The following is a 25,282-nucleotide window of genomic DNA, read 5'->3' on the forward strand; positions in this document are numbered from 1 at the left end:
TTGCCACCTGGTCACGAAGAGGGATGGTGTATATGGAAGTCGTTAAACAGACTGCGGACCGGCGTTGCAAGATCTAAGGACAATCTTATGAAATGGGGCATTGTGCATGATGGGGAATCATTGTGCGAATGTGGAGAGGAACAGACTTCTAGGCATCTCTTGCACTGTCGTCTATGTCCAGATTCATGTACAGGGTTGGAATTAGCACTGGCTGGAAACAATGCCATCAGTGTAGCCAAATACTGGTCACAAGTTGTGTAAATAATGTACTGTATATATAATGTAGATATTTTTATATAATACTTGCTTTTTCCTTTTTGATTTTTATGTATGTTCTTCCATTTGTTATACTTCATATGCAAATTTTTCAAGTGCTTCATTCAGAACTATATACGATTAATTTGTTCATGTACATTTTTCATATACAGTACATATATTCAGTATCTCTTTCTTGTATATATTGGTACCTCTGACACAAACAAATCATAAATAACACGACCATTAAGATGAAACCAGAACTTTTACATATGACAATGATAACTGACTCACCATGTTAAGAGCTGAGATTCAGACTGGCAACTGATACTTGCCAGCTTGAACACATCCAGGCTACTTGCAAGGTCGAGAACTATGCACGTGCCTCCCATTCTGCAGCTTACAGATCGGAGAGTAAAAACACCGCTTCAACCATCTTAGTTTATATGGGAGAACACGTACAGAGGATGATTTTAGCTTAGGTTCAATAGATCCGAATGTAGGCCTAGACACAAAAGTTGATTGTTATCATCAACAGCAGCAATAGCTGCAGCAGCTTCGTTATCATTTCATATGTAGGTTAGTTACATCTCACAGCAACTCTTTTTCCATGAATCTAAGAAATAAGCAGGCCTGTTAGTATATAAATGCATAACGATGTAGATATCATGGAGTCATGTTCAAACAAGGAATGATGCAATGTACAGAAAATACATGTGGTAGAGTAGCAGGGAAAAAGAAGGAAAAGGAGACCCTTGATGAAGAATAGCGACAATACATCCTGTGAAGTGACAAGTTTGCTGGCATGTTTATAGATGTGGTTAATGTGAAGGTACCTTTTGAAGTTGTGCAGCAAAATGATACTGAGTTAGTGTGCTGGTTTCACTTAGTTGTATTTAGTCTTTCTGTCTTTCTTAATCCGTTTAACCTCCAGGGTTGGTTTTTCCCTCAGACTCAGCGAGGTATCCGACTCTCAAGGGCAGTGTCCTGGACCGTGAGACTTTGGGTTCAGGGGATACAATTGAGAAGGATAACCAGTACCTTGCCCAGGTGGCCTCACCTGCTATGCAGAACAGGGGCCTTGTGGGGGGATGAGAAAATTGGAAGGGATATACAAGGGAAAGGGAAGGAAGCGTCCATGGCCTTAAGTTAGGTACCATCCTGGCATTTACCTGGAGGAGAAGTGGAAAACCACGGAAAACCACTTCGAGGTTGGCTGAGGTGGGAATCGAACCCTCTTCTACTCAGTTAACCTCACAAGGCTGAGTGGACCCTGTTCCAGCCCTCGTACCACTTTTCAAATTTTGTGGCAGAGCTGAGAATTGAACCGGGGCCTCCAGGGGTGGTAGCTAATTATGCTAACCACTACACCATAGAGGTGGACGTTGTATTTAGTACTGAAAAAACTGGAGACATTCAGTACCAGTAAGTTTACATCAGATTTTATGTGTTCAAATGGCACATAGAAGCAAACAATAATGGCATTTCTTCTTCTTCCACTTTTATGACTGCATAGGATACCGGTGTGCTGTCAACACTGTTATTCATAGTGGTTATGGATGAAACTGTAAAGGAGACAAAGGTTAAATATGGAGACATTGAGCTGTTTACAGAAGATATTGTGGTGTGAGTAGCAGGTAGAGAGGAAGTACAAGGATAACACAACATATTGAGTAAGATTATTGAAAAATACAGAATGAAAATTACCCTGGAAAAAAGTAAGACAATGGTATTGACTAAAGGAGAAAGGAAAGGGGAAGGAATTATATAAATAAAGGGGAAAAACCATGAGAACTTCAAGTACTTGGGAAATGAACTGATGCAGGATGCCGGGCTGACATGGGGATCAGTAAAAGGATTCAACAAGGAAATGCATTCTACAAGAGTGTTGGAAACCTGGTGTGGAGGAAGGAAATACCAGTAAAGTATAAAGAGTTAAGGAAGAACTGTAGTGATCAGATAGAGGAAGATGGAAGGCTGCCATAAACATCCTAACCTGGCAGAAGCTTGACAAGGGAAATGGATTATTGTATTATGATGGTGGTGAGGATCACTTTAGTCTCTGCATTATCCAAGTCTCTTCAAAGGAACTGTTTTGGCCTTTCAATCCTCCCAGTACTTATTCATATGTTCCAATCTTTGTGTCCTTTCTGGTGTTGAAAATATTTGTTGTGAGTTTCTTCCTTGTGAGTGTGAAGCAGATGTTTGTGTCCTGGATTTGTTTTAAAATTTATCTTATCCATGGTGTCTTCTGGTGTAAGGCCAATTTCCTTCAGATCCTCTCTTATTTCTCTGATCCATCTGCAGCCTGTTGTGGTATGTTTCGAGTGGAGATTATACTGTACCAGTAGTTTCAGAAGTCTCGAATCCTGCATTCTCATTATGTGTTCAAAGAATCCCAGTCTCTTCTTATGCACAGTATCAGTAATGGCATTTATGTAATAAACTAAAGATAACTAGTGGCCTAGAGCAGCTATAGCTGCTTCCTTAACGGACAAAGTTTTGAAAATTTTAATAAACTAATTAGAACAAAAAAATTAAGGAATAGATCAAGCATGGAACAGAATATATTTCAACTATGTCTCTGAAGGCAGTAATTGATTCAAACACAAAACTGTATTCAAGATGACACAATTAGAATCAGCCATAATGCAGTTACCCACAGAGAATCGTTTACACTGAACTACACCTCACACCCTCACTTTTCCTGTCACTATCGTACATAACATGTACCACTGCCAGAGTATAATAATGTTACAATAATATTTCCCAATATTTTAGAAGTACAAAGAAAACAATTAAAATTGTCAGAAATTTAAACTGCCTGCTCATCTGTTATAGTTATTTGTAATACGGCTGTTCTCAGAATGTTGTCAGTTCCTTTCAACACACGTGGCCTGTCTTCCTGTAACCCCGCTTATTATTAAGAAGAAAAGTACATAATATTCACAGAATAGAAAACTACTATTCACTACAAAATTGCATTAAAGACTTTTATCTTTATTTGCACCACATGACATGTTAACTATTGCCGTAGTTGTCACTGTAGGTCTAGCACATTGTAACTTTGAAATGGAACCCATGTAGGCCTACTGCAAATCTTATTACCATATGAGCTTAGCTACAATTTACTTGTAAATGGTATGTGTAGAGTAAAATTTGCTCCATATTTTATTCCTTTCCTTATTTATAGTGCAGCTTCCACAGTCTGTTGAATTATTTAGTTCTTCCATGTTGAACCATGGTGTTGTTTTATGTACCGTATCTTATGTCCAGTTCAAGAACTAAATAATTAGTTCTATGTATCCAGGTGTAGCCAGCAATAGTAGCTGGAGTCTTAATTCGTCAACAAAGGGAAGCTCTCTTGCTCGTACATAAACTAGGCATGATGGCATAAATTTTAGTAGACATATAGCTCTGTTTAGGTGGGTAGAATTGATCTTCCCCATTTCTGACAGATGCCAGAGGAATATTTCCTTTTGATCATACGCTACCACTGGAAGGGCCTGATTGTGGTTTTCAGTGAGAGTATGTATTTGACTGACTGCTCATGCTTTTTATTGCAACATTCACAAATTCTGTAACAATTAACATGAATTATGAAGTTGTTCCTTGATGTTGTTGTTATTATTATTTATTTATTTTTTAAAAATTGTAGAACAGTTCAGGGATGGTGAATGGAGAAAGAGCATAGCCCCATGTATGAGTGTGCCTCCATCCCCACTTAAAATTACAATTTATTGTAGTCTACAGAATGTGCTTATGTACAGTTACCGTATTTACATAGATGTATTATTTACATGATATTCACAAGACCTGTTCCACATTCAAGTAATTCTACACACACACACACACACACACACACACACACACACACACACACACACACACACACACACACACACACACACACACACACACACACACACACACACACACACACACACACACACACACACACACACACACACACACACACACACACACACACACACACACACACACACACACACACACACACACACACACACACACACACACACACACACACACACACACACACACACACACACACACACACACACACACACACACACACACACACACACACACACACACACACACACACACACACACACACACACACACACACACACACACACACACACACACACACACACACACACACACACACACACACACACACACACACACACACACACACACACACACACACACACACACACACACACACACACACACACACACACACACACACACACACACACACACACACACACACACACACACACACACACACACACACACACACACACACACACACACACACACACACACACACACACACACACACACACACTTGAATCCTCACATATACTTCAGCTAGACAGGCTCATTCATATCCACATGCAGTCTCACTCACTCGGGATAGCATAAACTTTCATCTCTCCTCCCATGCATATTGAACATTCACACAGTAGAAAATTATGTTATGTACAGATGGTTTTGTTATATGTACCTTCTTTTTACCTCTTTACAAAATTTGTCAGTAGATAGTTCTCTTGTCTGTGGTGATAGTTCATTCCACAACTGAGCAGAATGAACAAAGAATCCACTTTGATATGATGCTGTTCTTGCAAGTGGAGGGAAAAGGGATGCACCTCGACCTCTTTGAGCAGAATGATAGTTCAACTGTAAGCAGTTGAAAGGGTTGATGTGAATGTTACCTGCGAGAGATTTTCTCAGAAAAGCAATATCTATTTGTTTACAGAGAGCTGTTATGGGAGATAGTGACCTGTATGTATTTAAATGACAGTGTTGAGCAATTAGTCGTTCTGCTCGGCGTTGAACTCTCTCTAGTTTTGTTGTATTCTCTATTGTAGAGGGGTGAACAAAACGTCTAGGTATTTCAAATGCGGGACAGATATAAAAGGTCTGTCTCTGTAATATATGGTCCTACATTTTTCTCCTTTTCTGTATATGAGCATGACTGTTTTTAATTTGTATATGTGTAGTTTCATATAATAACCTCAAAAGGAAATACGTATTTCTCCAAATCCAAGACGACCCTGAATGCAAGACGACTCCCGCTTTTTCCTTCAAAAAAATTAAATCAAGCTTAAAAAGTGTTTTGTAAAATCATATGAATGCCTTTCTTGTACAGTACACACTTTTAGACTATCTTTGTCTTCATGCCAATGCCAAACATTGGTTTTAGTTATGCCGTATTTTTTTGCAGCTGCTCAATTATTCTTTATTTCTTTGGGTTTAATAACCATTAACTTAAAATTGGCATCATAATATCAAAGAGATTCCATTGAAAATTTGCCAGCAATACCTGTTCCACACGTCTCTACAATACGACGATCGATTGGAAAAATATTCTTGCTGTCTATAAAACTGTTACTTTTACTCAGCATCAGGTACAACTGTAAACTGTAAAGCCTAAAGATACGGATGTTGAAGGTCGATGAACGAGTGTATTGCGCCATGGTATGGTCATTCTCCCCTTGCCTTTTTTTCAACACATACTTCACAATTTCATCTTTGACTTATTTAAAGTTGCGGGCCACTGAATGCATTTTTTGTACAGTACACATTTTTTAAAGGTATCTTTGTCTTCATGCTAACATCAAATATTGGCTTTAGTTAGGCCTATGCCATATTTTCTTGCAGATGCAAAATTATTCTTCATTACCGCAAGTTTAATAACCATTAACTCAAAATAGGCATCATAATATCAATGAGAACCTGTTGAAAATTTGCTGGCAATACCTGTTCCTTGTATCTTTACAATATGACTATCCATCACAAAAATAATCCTGCTGTCTATAAAACTTAATTTTACTAAGAGTCAGGTACAGTAGACACATTATAATTCTGCCACCGACTAGCCGCGGCCTTTCTAAGAATTCGAAGGCTTGCATGTTTTGATGCCATTCTGCAGATTTCAGAAACGTTTTTGTAGAGGCTAATGGAATATCATTCTCTCTTCACTATTTCCCGAGATCCAGTGACGTTACACAGAGGCATTTGTCAATGAGTTTTGTGTGCATGTGCGGGGGGGGTGGGGGGTGAAAAAAGCTATGTGTTTACTGTGGTAGCTGCCAGTGGTGTTCATTACTGTTAGGTGGCAAATGCAAGATGGCCCTATACTTGTGAAAATTGATCAGCGTTGATCGTAGGAGGAGAAAATTCAGATATATGAATTTTTCCATGTTAGCAGAAATCTCAATCCAACTTAGCTAATCTACTGATACTATACAGACTTGTACCAAATGCCATGGGCTTGAACTAAACGTAGTTCTTCGTCCAGAATAATTACTGAATATCTCACAAGCCGTAAGCTTGTTTCATCTCATGCAGATCCGACAGCATCACAGCAGCTAAGTACTGTGTCGAAGCAAGCACTCACTGCCTCAAAAATCAATAAAGTAGTTGACGTTCTGGTAGTGATGTGTGTTCGTCTGTCAGTCCAGGATTGCTCCGCGCTAGATAATATATCACCGGGCTCTCCCCACTCTTGATAACAGCTCAATACCAATTCTCTATATAACAAAGCATCTGATTCGTAGATCGCATTATCATCTCCCTCTCTTCTTTCTTGACAAGTCCAGTAGGCGTGGCGATGATGTAGTCTGCCTGGTTTGCTAGCCTTGCACGCAGGTCACTGTGTAGTGCCTCTTGCTCATGAGTTTAACCCAGTGACTCATCCAACTTCCCCGCTTCAAGAATAACTTTTCCGTGTACACAAGTATGAGATGAAATGACAACAACTCTGTCTCAACATTGACCATATTTACAATACATAATAAAATCCTATCCTACATAATATAATAATTTAAATAATAAATGTGATTCCAAAAGCCTTATTTACAAATGACTGAAGTTAAAATAAATATGTCATATAAATAATTGCCTATGGCGGATAATCTTGATATTGAGTGATATCACATAAAAGTATGGCTGGAGAAGCCTGGACAGTTACAGTGGATTTGGATTCTATAAATTTCAGTTCCCATAGGAAACTTGAAATATTTGTCCTGATTGAGTAAATTCATAATTCCAGTATAATTGGTCCATTATCGGAAATTGTCAATTTTGCAGCTAATTCATTCTTGGTTGCCAGTGTTTTGCTCCCGTGTGCCTATATGGGCTCATCAACTGGTAACTAGTTCACCTACCAAGTTATTGGAAATGATATATTTTCCAGCTAACTCATTCTTGGTTGCCAGCATTTTGCGCCAGACCATCAGATATACAGATTTCAATTCCCATTGGGAACTTCGAATATTTGTCCTAAATGAGTAAATTCATCATTCCAATATAATTGGTCCATTATTGGAAATATTATAATGGCCTAGCTGACATAAATTTTTGTAAAAGAGACCAAGTCTCCGTGGTGCACTGGCACTGCCTAAGGCTCCATGTAGCCTGTACAGTGACCTCCAGTACATTCACATCTCTGATGTTCTCGGGAGGTATTATATGGGGCCAACGTATGCCACTCGTAGTCATGAAGGTCAGTGTAATGGCTTTATGATACAGGGACAATATTCTCTGACACAGTGACACCGCATCACCAGTATTTTGGAGGAGAATTTGTCTTAGTGGACAATAATGCGCGCATCCATCATGCTGTTCCTGTTAACAACTTCATTCGTGATCACAATAACACTAGACTAGAGTAGCCACCATGTTCATAGACATGAACCCTATCAAACATGCCTAAGATAAATTATAAAAGGCTGTTTATGGATGTCATGACCTACCAACCACTATGGTAATATATCCCAACCCATTGTGTTTAGTATATCTCCCGAAACCTTATCAATTCCAGCTGCTTTTCTAATTTTCAACTTTTGTATCTTACTGTAAATGTCACTGCTGTCATAGGTAAATTTTAATACTTCTTTAGTATTAGTCACCTCCTCTATCTGGACATTAGCCTTGTAACCAACAATGTTTACATACTGCTGATTGAATACTTCTGCCTTTTGAAGATCCTTGCATACACACTCCCCTTGTTCATTAATGATTCCTGGAATACCCTCCTTGGAACCTGTTTCTGCCTTAAAGTAACTATACATACTCTTCCATTTTTCACTAAAATTTGTATGGCCGGCAATTATGCTTGCCATCATGTTATCTTTGGCTGACTTCTTTGCTAGATTCAATTTCCTACTAAGTTCCTTCAATTTCTCGTTACTTCCACAGCCATTTCTAACTCTATTTCTTTACAACCTGCTCCTCCTTCTTAGTCTCTTTAATTCTTCATTATAATATAGTGGATCTTTACCATTCCTTACCACCTTTAAAGGTACAAACCTATTTTCACATTCCTCAACAATTGCTTTAAACCCACCCCAGAGTCTGTTTACATTTTTATTTACCATTTTCCACCAATCATAATTAATTATTAAAAACTCCCTCATGCCTGTTTTTTCAGCCATATGGTACTGCGTAATAGTCCTAATTTTAATACCTTCCTTTCTTTCACATTTATTTTTAACTACAACAAAAACAGCTTTGTGATCACTAATATCTATTACATTAGTTTCTCTATAGAGCTCATTTGGTTTTATCAGCACCACATCCAGAATATTGTTCCCTCTAGTTGGTTCCATCACTTTCTGAATCAGGTGCCCTTCCCATATTAACTTATTTGCCATTTGTTGGTCATGCTTCCTGTTGTTCGCATTACCTTCCCAATTGACATTTGGTAAATTGAGATCACGCGCTACAATCACGTTCCTTTCCTTACTGTTTCCCACACAGCTGATTATCTTATCAAATAATTCTAAATCAGTGTCTGCGCTACCCTTTCCTGGTCTGTACACTCCAAAGATATCAAGTTGCCTATTATCTTTAGAGATGAGCCTTACCCCTAGAATTTCATGTTTGTCACATTTAAATTTTTCGTAGTTTACAAATTCTTCTTTCACCAGAATGAATACTCCCCCTCCTACCATTCCTATCCTATCTCTATGATACACCCTTCAGTCGGTGAGAAAATTTTTTCATCCATTATATCATTTCTCAGCCATGATTCAACTCCTATTACAATATCTGGTAAGTATATATCTATTAAATTACTTAATTCTATTCCTTTCTTTACAATACTTCTCCAGTTGAGCACTAACATTTTAATGTCATCCCTACTTGATTTTCAGTTCCCTGTTCGCTTATCACCGCTCCCTAGGCCACTCCGCTTCCTTGAATGTACCTCCCCATAACCCTAGTAGACAACATGCCAAGATGAATTCAAACATGCATCAAAGCGAGGGGACAGCTTACTGGTATTAAAAGTACTGGTGTGTGCTGTATTCAGTCATTGATATTGAAAAAACCAAACCTGTTTTGTTGTAGAGGCTCTCTCCATTTCTTGTTTTGTTGGAATATAAATAATACTGATATGGTACCTCTTTGGTCCGAGGTGATGCAAAACATTTATTTAATTGTATGAAATATTAATTCTTTCTTACTGAAGTTTTCTCTGAAGGAGTGAAAGTATTATTCTTTCCCATTTAGAAAATTATGTGTAGTGAACATATTTGTAACCGTTAAGGTACAATTACGGTTACCATAATAATAATAATAATAATAATAATAATAATAATAATAATAATAATAATAATAATAATAATGCAAAATAATAATAATAACAAAGTAATACTGTAGTAAATAATATAATACGTAATAATATGACTAAGGAAATTGTAAATAACGCAGAGGCGGAGTATTCATATCGAAACGTGACAAGTATCCTACGATATGCAATATTAAACCAAATACAGGGAACACTTACAGGCCTAAAAATGACACTAAGAAAGGATGTGGAAGCTGCTGGAAAACCCTACAAGGTCTATAGGAACGTATAACGTTATGGGGGAGAAAAGACTTACATGAAACACCCTCTAGCTCAATTCTATTAAAAAATAACAAATTTTAAAAAAATTACAAGAGACTAAGTTACATAACAGAGCAGCATATACTTTACACATTTGACTAACGGAATAATTACGAAACCAAAACAGAAATGAAAGGATAGTTGATTAAAAGACAGGAGAAAAACTTTAAATTACGAGATCGAGAATCTAAGGCAAACTCAAGACACGTTGAATATTAAAACTTTGAAAATTACATTAAGCAAGAAAATACCGAAACATAAAGGAATAAATTAAATCAAACGAAATCAGAAAACATTAATAATAACATGAAAATAGCACTGCAACAACACTTACCTCGGAAAGGCAGGAGTTCCCGAGGGTAGCCCTCGAGTGCAAACACTCGCTAGGGTGGTCAGATGGAAAATGACGCCGAGCACACGCATCATTTTTCCAAAGCCGGCAAGAAGACCGGATATGGCCCGATTACAATCAACCAATAAGAAACTATTTCCACTAGATTCTTGTTCGCCAATACATTCGCATGACCATATATGGTCATTTCCTCTCTACAGACGCTAGATAAATTACATCAGTTATTTCAACATCCATAACCGCGCATACGGTATAGGCTGTTCCAAATTAAAGCACCTTTACATTTTTTAAATGTTACCCATTACATCATGATATACAGATCACTTTATCACTCTTGCAATGTTAACAATCCAGTCTTGAGGTTTTCTTAAATTACATTTTACTAGTTACATCATTTCAGAATCAAAATACTTCTTGCATCTCGCAATGTTCATACAGTTCAACATTTCTTGCCTATTGCCTAGAAGAAAAATTATTACACACATATTTCAGCTACATAAACAAATATTCCAGCAAAGTCCAGAGTTCTTATTTCTTCATTTCTCAAAATATTACAAACAAAATAAAATCCATCAGATATGTTAAATTTTTAAAAAACTTTTACATTTCCAAACTCTAATTTCTTGCAACACACAACATCCAGTTCCAGTTCTCTATCCCACCACAGCTTACAATATTTATACGAGCATTTAAAAAATGTATGAATATATCCCTTACATAACTATGTGAAAAGGTTGCCATCGATGCTTTCATGGCCCGTACCGCAGGGAACTGTGCCCTGCGTCCTCAGAAGAAACCTCGACTGTCCATGAGAAAGGCTTCCTAAACAATGACTCTTTAAAATTTAGATGTTATAATAGAAGTGGAAATGGTACTTTCAGTCGCCAACAGATGGCTCCCAGGATGTGGCACAATGCTAGCGTTCGAAGCGAAAGCTGACCGAACCATCAGACTAAGCGGTTCACATAACGTGTGTACGTAACATATGAACTTGACAGGTGTATGATATAGACACAAGCCTGGAATGAGACATCTGGCACCGAGAAACGTACGAATTTGGAAAAAACTGAGACAAAATAACAATAGTGAAAGGACAGGGAAGGGAACTACCTACGTAAATTCTTAATAGCTGGCAACCAGGTATTACTTAATTGATAGCCGGTGTCCCTGTTGAAATTGTTAGGATTTCTACATATTTCCACAGCTTCCCGCATAATCCTGGACCTGTAGTGTCTAGTGTGGGTAAGAGCTCGAGCATCTTGGAACATGACATCATGACCCGACAATGGAGCGTGCTCAGCTATTGCCGATTTGTCTGGTTGGTTGAGACGAATATTATGTTCATGTTCTTTGATACGGGTACCAATGGGCCGGCATGTTTGGCTGATGTATACCTTACTGCAAGTACAGGGAATTTCATATACCCCAGGATGTAAAAGTGGGGACAATTTGTCCTTGGTTTTACTCAGACTGTGAGCAATTTTAGTGGTGGTGCCAAACACAGTTTTTATATTGTGTTTGCGGAGGACCTTGGCAATTCGATCTGTGGTGTTGTGAATGTAAGGCAAGTAGGCAGTTCCGTTCACTTCTTCCTTCTGTGAGCTTTGCTTGGTCATTTCTCTGGGATGCAGGGCTCTATGAATCTGCAAATCGCTGTAACCATTACCCTTAAACGCGACTTTGAGAGTGTCCATCTCCACCTGGATATGTGATGGCTCACAAATTTGTCTCGCCCTCTTGGCGAATGTCATGACAATGCCTTGTTTTGTGCTGGATGGTGGTGAGAATCTGCTTGAAGATAGCGATATGTGTGGGTAGGCTTACGATAGAGGGTATGTCCTAAGCAGCCGTCCAGTTTCTTTCTTGCTAGAACATCCAGAAAAGGAAGGAAAGGCATTGTTAGTTAGGTACTTTCAGCAAAAATTAATAAAAACCTCATCTACACATTTAAAAAATATATTTTGTTAATGGACTTAAAAGATGAAGTGATAATATAAATGAGTCAAGATATGTGCATTGGCCCCCTATTTCACTAACATTACCAAAATAATATATATATATTACTTCACTACATTACCAAAATTATATATATATATATATATATCATATGGGTTTACAAGTACACAAAAAATCTAATATGAAATGGAAATGTCCAAATTTGACAACCAGTCCAGAGCACTCGGAGTCACTTGGTGTAGAAGCCTCAGATCACCGTTAAATGCTTGAAGTGGGCACTTCTTAACAATGTGTTCCGTTGTCTGCTCCTCCACTCCACAGTTGCAGTCAGCAGATGAACGGAAACCCCATTTCTTCAACATGTAAAAAAATCTAAAAAGAACAGTAATAATAATAATAATAATAATAAACTTATACAGTGAAAGATACCTTGCCTTAACTTTGCAAAAATTTGAATATTGTAAAAGTGATAAATAAATAATTTTTTATTGTGTGTTTTTATGCATAACTTCATAAATGTACATTGTAAATGAATGAAATTCACATACTGTAGAAGCCTAATATGTAAACAGCGACCAACTACTGAATTTAAAAAATGACACTTGAATGGCATTTTCTAAATTTAAATAATACATTTGCCATAAACATATAGGAATGTTTTCATATTATCGAGTCTCTGGTAGAATGATTTCTTCATTTCTTTGATGATAGGCTGGTACTACCTCATTCATCATTATAAATCTGTCAGATGGTTTCTGAAGGGTTTGTTCAGACATAGCAAAGGCCACTAATGGCCATTTTGTGGATTGCATAGCAGTCTTTGTTAAAACGACAATTTAGATTTTCACTTTGGGTGGGTACTGTGGCTTCGTTTTCCTAATGGCTTGTTCCCTTTTATTAGCTGCTTCCCTAAGTCACTTCCTGAGGTCATCTGTAGTATGCTGACGTCATCGCCATAAGACCTATCTGTGTCGGCGCGACGTAAAGCCCCTAGCAAAAAAAAAAAAAAAAAAAAAAAAAAAAAAAAAAGTTTTCTGAGAACCACCTGTGTTCCTTTAACTCTGTATACAGTTTACTGGAAACCTTCTTCATGGGTCTATTGTCCATACGTCTTTCGACACCTGTTAGTTGGAATTTTGTCTCTGCTGTGTTTCCTAAGTGGCTCTGCAATTATAATCTCCTGCACTGGTCTGAAATTTCTTTTGTCTGTATGGACTATGTCTGTAACTCTTGACCCATTGAGACATACACTAGGTATAACGCCACTTATTATGCACTATACTGCTCTTATTGCAGAAAAATGGTTTGCCTCCAGCAGTGAGAATCACATAAACAAACAACACTTTTTACTTTATTTTACTAATTCACAACATTAATCGATTGTTAGATTTACTGTTTGAACACACTTAGATTTGAACAACAAATTGTGGCCATTATCAATGGACGAACAAAACACTTTGCATCTGAACGGTCACTATTGCCAACATCATTTATTCAGAAACACTGCCCTCTTAACTTCACTCACTATACACTGCAGAACTGTTACAGAGAAATTGAATGCTGTCAGCATAGAGAATCATATAAACAATATTTAATTAATTCACATTGTGAACTGAGATGATTCTGTAGATTTGAATAACAATCCACTGCTATTATGAATGGATGAAGAAAACATTTTTCATCTGCATAATCACTGATTCCAATGCAGCTTTTCATTAATTCATCCTTTCAATTGTTCATCTTTTAAATTTATAAACATACATTTTGAATTATGAGCACTTCTTGAGTTAATAATGAATTAAATGGGACAGTTCACATCATCATAACTGCAGTAGTTTTTTCATAATTTTATGCAAGTTACAGAATTAGATGTTTAATATAGAATACAGATTTTTTTTTTTTTTATAAATTTAGCACAATTTCAGATTTGCAGTTTTGTAAGTTCACTAACAAAATATGACTTATACTTTGAAATATGCTGTAGGTTCATTATACTATTGCACTGCATTAGTACCACTGCTAGGAAAATATTATATAAGGATTCTGATGTTCTCTCTTTATTCAGATTACAGGACCTGTCCACAGCGATCGCAACATCACTCATACATACTTCATGGCACCTGGTCTGGTAATATGGTAAAGTAAGCAGACTAATCCAAGCTGCAGATGAAATAAAGAAGTTTTCCTTAACATATTACAGTATCCTTTTTTCATTCAGTGCCAATTGTAGACTACAAATTTATTCTTCAAATTTGAATTTGCTGTTAAGGCAAACTTCTAGTTTCATCTCTCTATCCATCCAGTACATTAGTATAGCCTTGCATTTTCTGTTCTAATATTATCTCCAGTTATGAAAATATACCAAAAATCTGGACTGCAACCTCCATCTCTCTTAGCGTTAAATTACACCTGTACTCAACCATCGTTCTGCCAACCATAATTTATGTGGGTGAAACTTGAAAGATGTCGGCAAGTATATCATCAGAAAAGCAACTGTATTTCATAACTGTTGCTTGAAGTAGATATGGTACACTGACTGTGTTGCCAGTGAGAAATTGTTGCAGTACAGTGGCATGCCAAGCTTACATGTCATCATTGTTTGCCATTGACTTCAGCTGGCTGGCCATTTTCTCATATACATCAACATCACATATCTGGTGTAGGATTCTTTGATGTTTGACGTAATAAAATGAGCCTTCAAAACAATAAGGTAACAAGAGCTCACATGGAGAAACTTCATTTTATGGGCAGATATAAGGATACGCAGTAGTATGGCACTGACACACCTTGCTAGTCAATGTAGTCACCCTTCTTGTCCAAACACTTGTACCAGTGGTACACCAAGGCACGGCATGGAAGATATCTGCATCCAGTCTCTGCAGTCATGTCATGATGGCATTATGAACGGCACTCAGGTGCTTCTTCAATTGTCCAAAGAGATGGTAATCACTAGGTGCCAGGTCAAAACTGTAGGGAGGATCATCCACACGGCAGATATCCTCACCAGAGGAGCGACATTGAGCGCTGCCAGTTACTGTAGCACACTGGAGTGTTTGCAGGTAGATACTCTCAGAAATTGACAATTGAAAACACTCTCTCTATGGCTGCATTAATTCCTGGAATTGTCAGAGCAAAGGTCACAAGGCACACAATACATCTTTATTCAATGTTTGCACTGTCCTTAATACTAAAAATTAAACCCACTTTCAGAGCAAAGGTCACAAGGCACACAATACATCTTTATTCAATGTTTGCACTGTCCTTAATACTAAAAAATTAAACCCACTTATCTTCGGTTCTATACCATTAATCTTCCAGGTTTCACTTTCTCGCTTCAAATATGTTTTGTATATGTCCTATTTCATCAAATATTTCTTCTTCTTCAATTACCTTTTCTGAATCACTCTCAGTTCCTACAACCCACTGCACACACTACTGAACCTGGTTCCACAATGGAAGACAATTCAGCTGAACCTACTGAAGTTCTTTGAGTTTATCAAAGGATAGTGTCCAGTTCTCCATGTATTGAAGGAAAGTGTCATAAGAACTGTTTGCAGACTCTGTAAATTCATGATTGTTGGTCAAACCATCATCCTTTAATTGTTTTAGTAAAGAGATCGTTATGGAAGTTTGAAAATTCTGGTTCTTCCTGCACACAATCTTACTTTTCAAGGCATGTTATTCAACAGCAACTTCACTGTCACATATATTGTCTTTCTCAGTTTTCTTTTTCTGTTAAAAATGGAAGGGAAGAGTACGGGATAGGACTGTTCATCAGGAATACTACTGGAGAAGATTTGGAAGCTATTAGGAATGGGAAGTGTTTATTGGACTTCTGTGCTAGTATGGAATTAGCAGTTACAAATACATTCTTCAAAGATAAGGCTATCCACCACTACACATGGGAGAGTAGGGGCATCAGATCCATAATAGACTAGAGTAAAACTTGCTCAAAGCGGAATCACAAGGGACCAAAATAGTTTTCCGAATAGACAAGTTTTTGCAATACACAAAACATTGATTTTGTCTTTTGCTTTAAAACACCAATCACCACCACCATTAAACAGGAAACAATACAGTATACAGTAGTTTTAAATATTGTTTAGAGCTTACACAAGATGCTAGGCTATCCAGACTGATGTACATAGTACTGTAGTGCACTGATTTGTTCATCATCATTATCATCATCATCATCATCATCATTATTATTATTACTGTACCGGGAGGTACATCTCTAATCCGCACATTTGAATCTTGTGCCTAAAAGAACTCCTCTACTGGAGAAATCGTGAGCTTGAAACTAGACCTACTTAAACCTTTACTCAGAAGATGTCACTACAGTAATTTGACGTAATTTTCTTATTGTGAAGTTTCATGTACTGTATGAAATTCTACGTGTTTTGTTTACCATTCATCAAGAAGTTTGGACTTTCTTCAACAGAGGTCACTGCTAAAAAACTATGATTATACACCCTGATGCGAAGTGGATGAACTTTGATTCAAAGAAGTTTTGTATTCATAAGTTTTTTTCTTTTCAACTAATTAATGTTCCTTATTTTTGGGTTGACAATATTGATCTTTTCTTTCTGCCAGTTTTGAATCCAACCAATCAAGAATTTCTGTAATTAGTTTTCTACCAATCACCATCTTTCTCTTCGATTTTGAGTGTAACTTTTAAATTCTCCAATAAAATTGATAGGGTGTGGCTGGTTTATTCGTGAAAGGTCTCGAACTTTCCCCAAGGTTTTATAAACTGTGGATTTTCTTGTCTCTTGGCCATTTGATCGTCATCTAACTTCGTGTGTGTGTCAAGCAGGAGGCCTCTTTCATCAGGCAGCAGTTCTTCAGCAAGGTAATGGCCAATTAACATTTTTATTTCTTGCTAGCTCTGCAGTTTAACCCGAGGGGAAGGTCCGAAGCTTTAACTATGTAACCTACTTTTCTGAAAATGTAATTTCTGCTGGCTTATGTAATAACTTCATAAAATCTTTAACTGTGAATCGGGGAGAGAGAGTGATGTACCCTCTTGAGCTCCCCTTCATATTGGTTTGAGATGACTACGCTTTGTAACTGGTCTTTTTCCTTTCCGTAATGTCTTAGTTTATTCTTATACGAGTCACCTCCATAGTTTGGGAATAGCCCCTGTTTCATCGGCCTAGTGTCCTTTAGGTTTTAAGAATTCACATCTAGGAGTGCAAGATTTCACCTCCATTTAATTTGTGTTTCGGGCCATTTACTTAACCTGTTTCTTTCCGCAACGGCCCAGTAGGTTGGGTGCAGGATACCCCTGTTTCAAATTTGTAAATAGTGCCTTGTAAGGCCTGTGATTAGTAGATTTTCATGTAATGTTGCCTTGAATAGGCTTGGAAAACTGAGAGCCTGTTAGCTATTTTTCAAAGTTTTTGTAAGATTAATGAATGCCTCTGGGAGGCTTGATATTGAAACTGACTGAGCAAGTGCTTCATGTATTAGGGGAGTTCTACCCTTGCATAGAAATTGTGCTCTTTGTAAAGTTGAGCTGAGAGCTCAGGAAATGTAAAGCGAGGGGCTTGAAGCCCAGGACTTGTGGAATTCACTGTATTGTATTTTCCTTGACTTGTTCCCAATTTGCTAATTGTAACTGTTATTTGTTGATTTTTTTAATTCAAAAAATATAACCTTTGTTAAAGTTTTAAATTAACTTTGATATTGTAGTGATACCCATTCACTCTGGCACCTTCTTTCACCTCTGCTGGTCCACGGGTAAACCCGTAACAGTTATTATTATTATTATTATTATTATTATTATTATTATTATTATTATTATTATTATTATTATTATTATTATTATTATTATTATTATTATTATTATTGGGCTTTATTATAACATACAGCATGTATCCCGACTCTACTCATGACATCACAAAAGATCTAATTGTCTTCAGCGTATTTGTGACAACTTGAGAAGGAAACCACTGATAATAAAATCCAGATGGTTATTTATGTTTTTATGGTTCTCCTCAGACAGTGGATCATCTACTTTTCTCCTGCCCCAGGTTTGGAATGAAAAGACATATACAAGTGTCACCTGAACGGTTTTGATCTTGTATTTTCTAAACCATTGCATGATATTTTCAAGAAGCCATGTTGTTATAAGCAATTCTTAACATTCATTCAGCACATCTTTAACAAACTGAGCTCCTAATCTTTCATTTTGAACTATTTTGTGATTACAAACTACAGCCCTAATGTACTTTTATGAAACAGGACTCCATGGTGTACTGGATATTTGATACTAATACATACATACACAGTATATCATTTTGGCACTATCACAATACTATATTACACTATTTCAAAACACTGGATATATGCTCCTTAAACTTATTTCCTTCATAAAACTCTAAATAGTACTTCACAACACTAAGCTTTCTTCCACAGATCAAAGAAACTTGGTTCCTCTTCTTTCTAATCATGTCTTTCTTAAGGCAATCCTGAGCTGAGTACACTAGTTCAAGAAGTGTGGAAGAGTTATTTATTTATTAATGTCTTTCTGTACATGGCGGGGCTCAGGCTATGAAGCCTGCTATTATGCCAAACCATATAATTATGCACCTGTATAAACATAATATACTGAACATTATAACTACTTAAAAAATAAGTTAATTATAATTTAAAGTTAATGTGAAATGTAATTTGTATGAAATGTAAAGCATCATAAAAATCATTTTAACATTTTAAAATTAATTTATAATAATTACTATTATTAGAGCTATATCTCGAAAAATATAAACTATAATGTTTCTAACCTTACATTGACATTTTATTCATTTAACTTAATAATCTAAAATTTAAGGGTACTTCTAAGAGTAAATCAATCTGAGTGTAGGTAAAATTTCGAGCACATTCTTCTGAATAGCTTTAGGTTGCTTATGTCTCTAATTTCAGCCGGGAGAGAATTCCAGGAACGTATGGTCCCCGGTACAAATGACTTGTTAAACGTACTACTGTGATGAGTGGGGATGGACAGCAGGGTTTGTACTGATGACCTTGAGGGTGTTCTGCTTGAGGGAGAGAGGTAGTTGAAATCTATTCTCAGATAATGTGGTTTACCTGTTCGCAGTATTTTGTGAAGAAGAGAAACAGCATGGTATTTACGTCTATCACATAATCTTAACCAGGACAGCTGATGGAGGAATGGGCTGATGTGGGAATGGAGCGGAACATTTAGAATGAATCGAATGCAGGCATTATGCGCCCGTTGAAGTTTAGAACCAAGTGAACAACTTATGTTATTATAGACTACATCACCATAATCAAATATTGGTAGTATTAGTCCTTGAATGAGCAGTTTCCTGGTTTTGACAGGTAGAAAATCTCTCAGTTTGTATAGTGAGTGTAATGAACCGAATACACATTGACAAATTTTTGTTACGTGCTCTGACCAACTTAAATACTTATCAAAAATTATTCCAAGGTTCTTAACGGAGTCTTTCAGTGCTATAGGTGTTTCATTGATCTTGACAACCGGTACGTTGATGCTTTCTAACTTGGCATGCGCTTTTCTAGATCCTATTATGATGGCTTGCGATTTTAATGGGTTTACTTTCAGGCAGTGGCTACTAGTCCATTCGTTAATGTTAAATAAGTCTTCGTTTAATTTCATGGTTGCTTCTTGTATGTCATTCGGCTTGGTATGAATAAACAATTGGATATCGTCAGCGTATAAGTGATATTTACAGTTCGTCAGTTGTTCTGATAGGTCATTCATGTATAGGGAGAACAGAAGTGGTGATAACACCCCACCCTGTGCTACCCCCATCTCAGTATTTCGCCACCTGGACACATTGTCTCCCACTGACACACATTGTTTACGTCCACTGAGATAGGAACGTACCCAGCATAATACATTATTAGAAAATTTCATCATTTCTAATTTAGCTAGTAAAATGTCTTTATCTACGCAATCAAATGCCTTTGTAAGGTCGAGAAGAGTAAGAATTGTCATTTGTCCGTTATCCATTGCTAGCTGAATGTCGTTAGTTACTTTTACTAATGCTGTGCTGGTACTGTAGTTCGATCTAAACCCTGATTGATATCTGTCGAGTAAGTTATGATGTAAGAGATAGGCTGTCATTTGTTTGTGTACTAGTTTCTCCAGTACTTTTCCTAGTACAGGGAGAATACTAATAGGGCGGTAATCGTCAAGGGTTGTGGGGGTACTGTTTTTCTGCAAGGGTCGGATGATGGCATTTTTCCAGTTCCCAGGAAAGCACTGTGGGCCTCTTTTTGGGTTCGGATCTTGTTTTAATCTTCATCTCCTTGCTCGTCTCCTTCTTCTTCCATCTCCTCCTCTTTCTCGGCCTTTCTCACTGCTAGAAGGGCTGTAGCTGATTCAAAAATGTGGGGTGTCGTCAAGATGTTCATCATTTTGAATGAAGTTCTCTGCCTCACAGGGAACATTTCTTGCTTGACACAAATTGAATATTGCCGACGTGTTTTCAAGCATATCATTTCTTTCACCATCCATACAATCACTCTCTCCTAACAATTGCATCAGTGTGTCCAGACAATGACATTGATCAAACCAGCACCAGAAATGCACACATGTTGTACGTAGGACTACATCATTTCCTAATATTTTCTGCAATGTACAAGTAGATTTCAAATGAGGCGTCTATTTGCAAAACCGGCCATCTCCAAATGATTAAATTTTTCAGGAGACCAAAAAAACGTATAAAATCTAAATAAAGAGATTTAGAATTATTTGTATTTGTTTTATCACTTATAAATAGCATTGTAATTAATGTTACAGAATGCCAATGTTTTATTCCTATAATTATTTGAAATATTTAAATTTCAAATTTGGAGATGGCCGGGTTTGCACCAAACTAAAGAAACTGAAGGAATGAAAATGTACAAAAAAAGCTTTATTTAAAAGTTAACTTAAAAAATCAATGCAGTATAAAAACCAATGCATTTACACAAAACGAACCAGAATTAAATTTTAAAAAATTAAAATTAAAAAAACATTAAACATGAAATTAAACATTAATGCCATTGTTTACACTGTGCTCACATTCATGTCCCACATCTTCTGGGTTGTTTTGTGGAACGTTATTTTTATCAATGAGTTCTTTGTAAAACTTAAGCACTTCAACATTTCTCCACTGAGTCCCAAAATGTTTGGTCAATAGAGATTCAACATCTTTTGCCTTTAAATTGTTTACTAATTTACCAGCATGTATAACTTTTGGATTCATCATCAAAACATTCTTGCATTTCTTACAAACTCCTAATTTTGTTCCAACGTCTATTCTGTAGTTGGGTTCACCTTGAATTAACACTGAATTGCCTCCTTTTGATTTGGTCAAAATAACCCTTTTTGCAGTTATAATATACTATCGAAAGAGTTTTTGCTTCCCTGGTGGCAGCACTAGGCCTATGTCGAACTGGAGGCATGACGTCAGTGTACTTCAGAATGAAGCAATCTTGTTTTATTTTATCAGGATATCTGTAGAACTGATCATGAAAGGTAGTTATATCAGCTTTCTTTACAGCCATACACTGGTGAGTTTTTGTTGAATGCCCACACACTGGCAGTTTTGGCCTGTCACTTGAAGCACAATATCTGTTTGAAAACAAAACACCCCTGTTATTGTGCAAATTCAAAAAGCAGCAATGTTTAAAAACATATTTCACTGAAGAACATCAAAACATAACCTTAAAAGATACACTTACCTTTCCCTTTTCTGTTTTTCTCGTTTCCAAGAAGCTGGATTCCTCTGCCTTTTTCTGGCCCTCTCAGGTGTCACTTCATCAACCTTATTGTCCGTTTTTCCCTATATATTTATAATAGCTACGCAGTTCTATGGTAAAAGCCACAACTTTCCTTAGAACAGAACTACGACACCTACAATAGTCACCATGAATCAGCGGTTCTTTCCTGCACAATTCCTGCGATTGCTCTGCTCTCCAGCGTTAGAGGAGATGGCCGGTATTGCAACTCATAACCATACGCGGACGGCCGTGTTTGCAACTAACCCCAATTTTCGATTAAGTAAATAAGCTGGTTGGAGGCCGAGCTTGCAGCTAATAGTTTGCCACCTTGTGTAAAAGTGGACAAAGAACACATTCAGCACAAAAAGTGGATTTCAATTTTTTTGGGAGATGGCCGGTTTTGCAAATAGACGCCTCAAATAATCCTTTCATCTTTTGTTTCTGTTTCCATGTTAAGGAGATTCTGCACTATACAAAAGTAAGAACATTATAAATCCATAAGCTTTGCTGGGACTGAGAAAATATTCCATTGTGGACAAGTTTCCACTTTATTCAAGTTCACTTTGAGCACGTTTTATTGTATAACTTAACTGATTTTGAATTCAGAAAATCTGTTTGGAGTGTGTGGGTTTAAAGTCAAAGAAATATTAATGTTTATTAAACTGAATAGGTGGAATTTAATAAATATTAATATTTCTTTGACTTTGTGCAACAGGCTTCGGTAGCCGGCGCAATTCCTATCCTCACCACTAGATTGGGGATTCATTCATTCCTGACCCGGTCGAATGACTAGAAACAGGCTGTGGATTTTCATTTTCATTTCTTTGACTTTAATGTACAATTCAATATGGACCAAAATATGAGAATTATAACATGTAATGTGTGGGTTTTCTGGGAATTTTTCCATGATACAATTTTTTTTTTTTTTTTTTTTTTTGCAAGTTGTTTTACGTCACACCGAGACAGGCAGGTCTTATGGTGACGATGGGACAGGAAGGAGCCAGGAGTGGGAAGGAAGTGGCTGTGGCCTTAATTTTGCCTGGTGTGAAAATCGGAAACCACGGAAAACCATCTTCAGGGCTGCTGACAGTGGGGTTCAAACCCACTATCTCCTAATACTGGATACTGGCCGCAGCTATCGAGCTTGGTCCCATGATACAAATCACTATCCAATCTGTAGTGAACTAAGTATCTCTAGCCCTAGGACAGAGAAAGTGAAGTCCATCTGCAGACAAATAGGTAGGTAGGTAAGGGTTATTCTGCCTGAAGGCAGGTCCGAACCTCCGCAGAGGTGTTCCTGAGCTGGAGTTTACGTGCGGTAGGGTGGCCAGTTCCTTTCCGCTCCTCCATTCCCTTACCCCCCACCAACAGCACGTGGCAACCCATCCAACTCCTGACCATGCCCAATGTTGCTTAACTTCGGAGATCTCACGGGATCCGGTGTTTCAACACAGCTATGGCCGTTGGCTGCAGACAAATAAGGGTAGAAAATCTCTGGGACAAGGAAATTGGACAGAAGTACATAGTTTAGATTAGTGAAATGTTTCAAGCAATGGGCAGTAAACAGGTTTAGTATATAGAAAGAGAATGAGTGGCATAAAGGGATGCTTTAGTAGAAACAGAACAGCAAGGGAATGCCTACGAACAACTGTGTTAACATCCACTTACTGCACTTCGCTCACCAACAGAGTGCAACTGAACTTGCTCACCAACAGAGCTCAACTCCACCCAACTGGCAAGTCTTGCCTGTCTTATATAGCCAGGGTGAGCCTTATATGGATGTTTCAGGAAAGGAGATTCCTCCAGAATCCTCTTGAAAGTAGATACTGTGGGCATACTGTCCATATCCTTCTCACAACACCAGAGGCCTCCAGTGATGTGACAGGGCGATGATGAAGACAGCGACGGTGGAAGCACTGGCCAATTCACGCCCAGCTCTCTCTCCCAATTGGGTCACGATCCTGTTGAGGCTCTGTCGCTCCTCCCTATGACTTACTACAAAATGGTAGACGTGGGGCTTTCCGCATTACAGTACTTTTTTGTATGTTTGAACAGCATAGACTCTATTATTGCCAGACCCACAGACTTTGGATGCAGTAGTGACCACAGATATAACCTTGTGGAAAAGTGAGTGTTTCATTACATTAAGTGCTGCTTCTTCTTCCATATGAAGAAAATAAGAAAAGAGTTGCTATCGTCCAAATCAGCAAAATTGTCCCTGAAGTTCTCGAAGGTTTCGGACAACTAATGCCTTAATGGGTGAGCTAAAACATTTTGTATGTATTTTAGATAATGTGAAACACTTAATAGTTTCAACTGTATCTTAATACTTTCTAAGTCATTTCAGAATTAATGATGTTCACATCTTATCAGAGGATAACATTAAGCCTTTAAATTAGTGTGTTAATCAGCTTCCTCTATTTAGATATTCTTGGGATGTACACGCATTGCACATGAAAGGAAATAATTCAAAGGTCATTCTATCAAATTTGACGTCTTACAGTTAGTGTTTTGTGAATGTTTTGTGTATTGCTGCACCCTCTCAAACCTCAACAACATAGACCCTGATATCAAACTCACACTGAATTCAGAAACTAATGCTTCCATCAACTTTTTAAATATAATGATCACCAGACTCCCTTCTTCATTCTCTTATAAAATATAAAGAAAACCCACGCATATGGCCTCAACAATAAAACAAGATTCCATGCATCCCTATTCCCACAAATGTGCTACTTACAATAGCTTAGTTGATCATGCGTTCAAAATTCCAATGTCGAAAGCAGACTTAAATGATGAACTTAATACTATACGTGTGATAGCCAGGTTTAATGGTTATAATAAAAGTTTCATCGAACGTATTATCAACAAATTCAGACATCGCTCTAAATCTTCAATAAAAGATAATATCAGGCCTAAGTTATTCTCAACATTTACATTCAATCAAAATATCTGTAGAGTTACCAACCTTTTCAAGAAACATAACATCAATATTGCTTTCTGCACCAACAACAGAAATATGGACATTC

At 37.3% G+C, this 25,282-nt stretch overlaps 1 protein-coding gene across 1 annotated transcript in view; it reads left to right on the plus strand.

The window, feature by feature from the left end:
• The window catches only part of LOC136877090 (ABC transporter G family member 20), a 98,175-nt gene that overhangs the window by 40,512 nt on the left and 32,381 nt on the right, over positions 1 to 25,282 (plus strand). The window contains exon 4 of the mRNA XM_067150908.2: positions 14,560 to 14,630. Within this exon, the coding sequence (XP_067007009.2) occupies positions 14,560 to 14,630 (71 nt within the window). The remainder of the gene's footprint in view (positions 1 to 14,559; positions 14,631 to 25,282) is intronic.

The sequence above is a fragment of the Anabrus simplex genome, chromosome 7 (genome assembly GCF_040414725.1).
Source record: "Anabrus simplex isolate iqAnaSimp1 chromosome 7, ASM4041472v1, whole genome shotgun sequence".
NCBI lineage: Eukaryota > Metazoa > Arthropoda > Insecta > Orthoptera > Tettigoniidae > Anabrus > Anabrus simplex.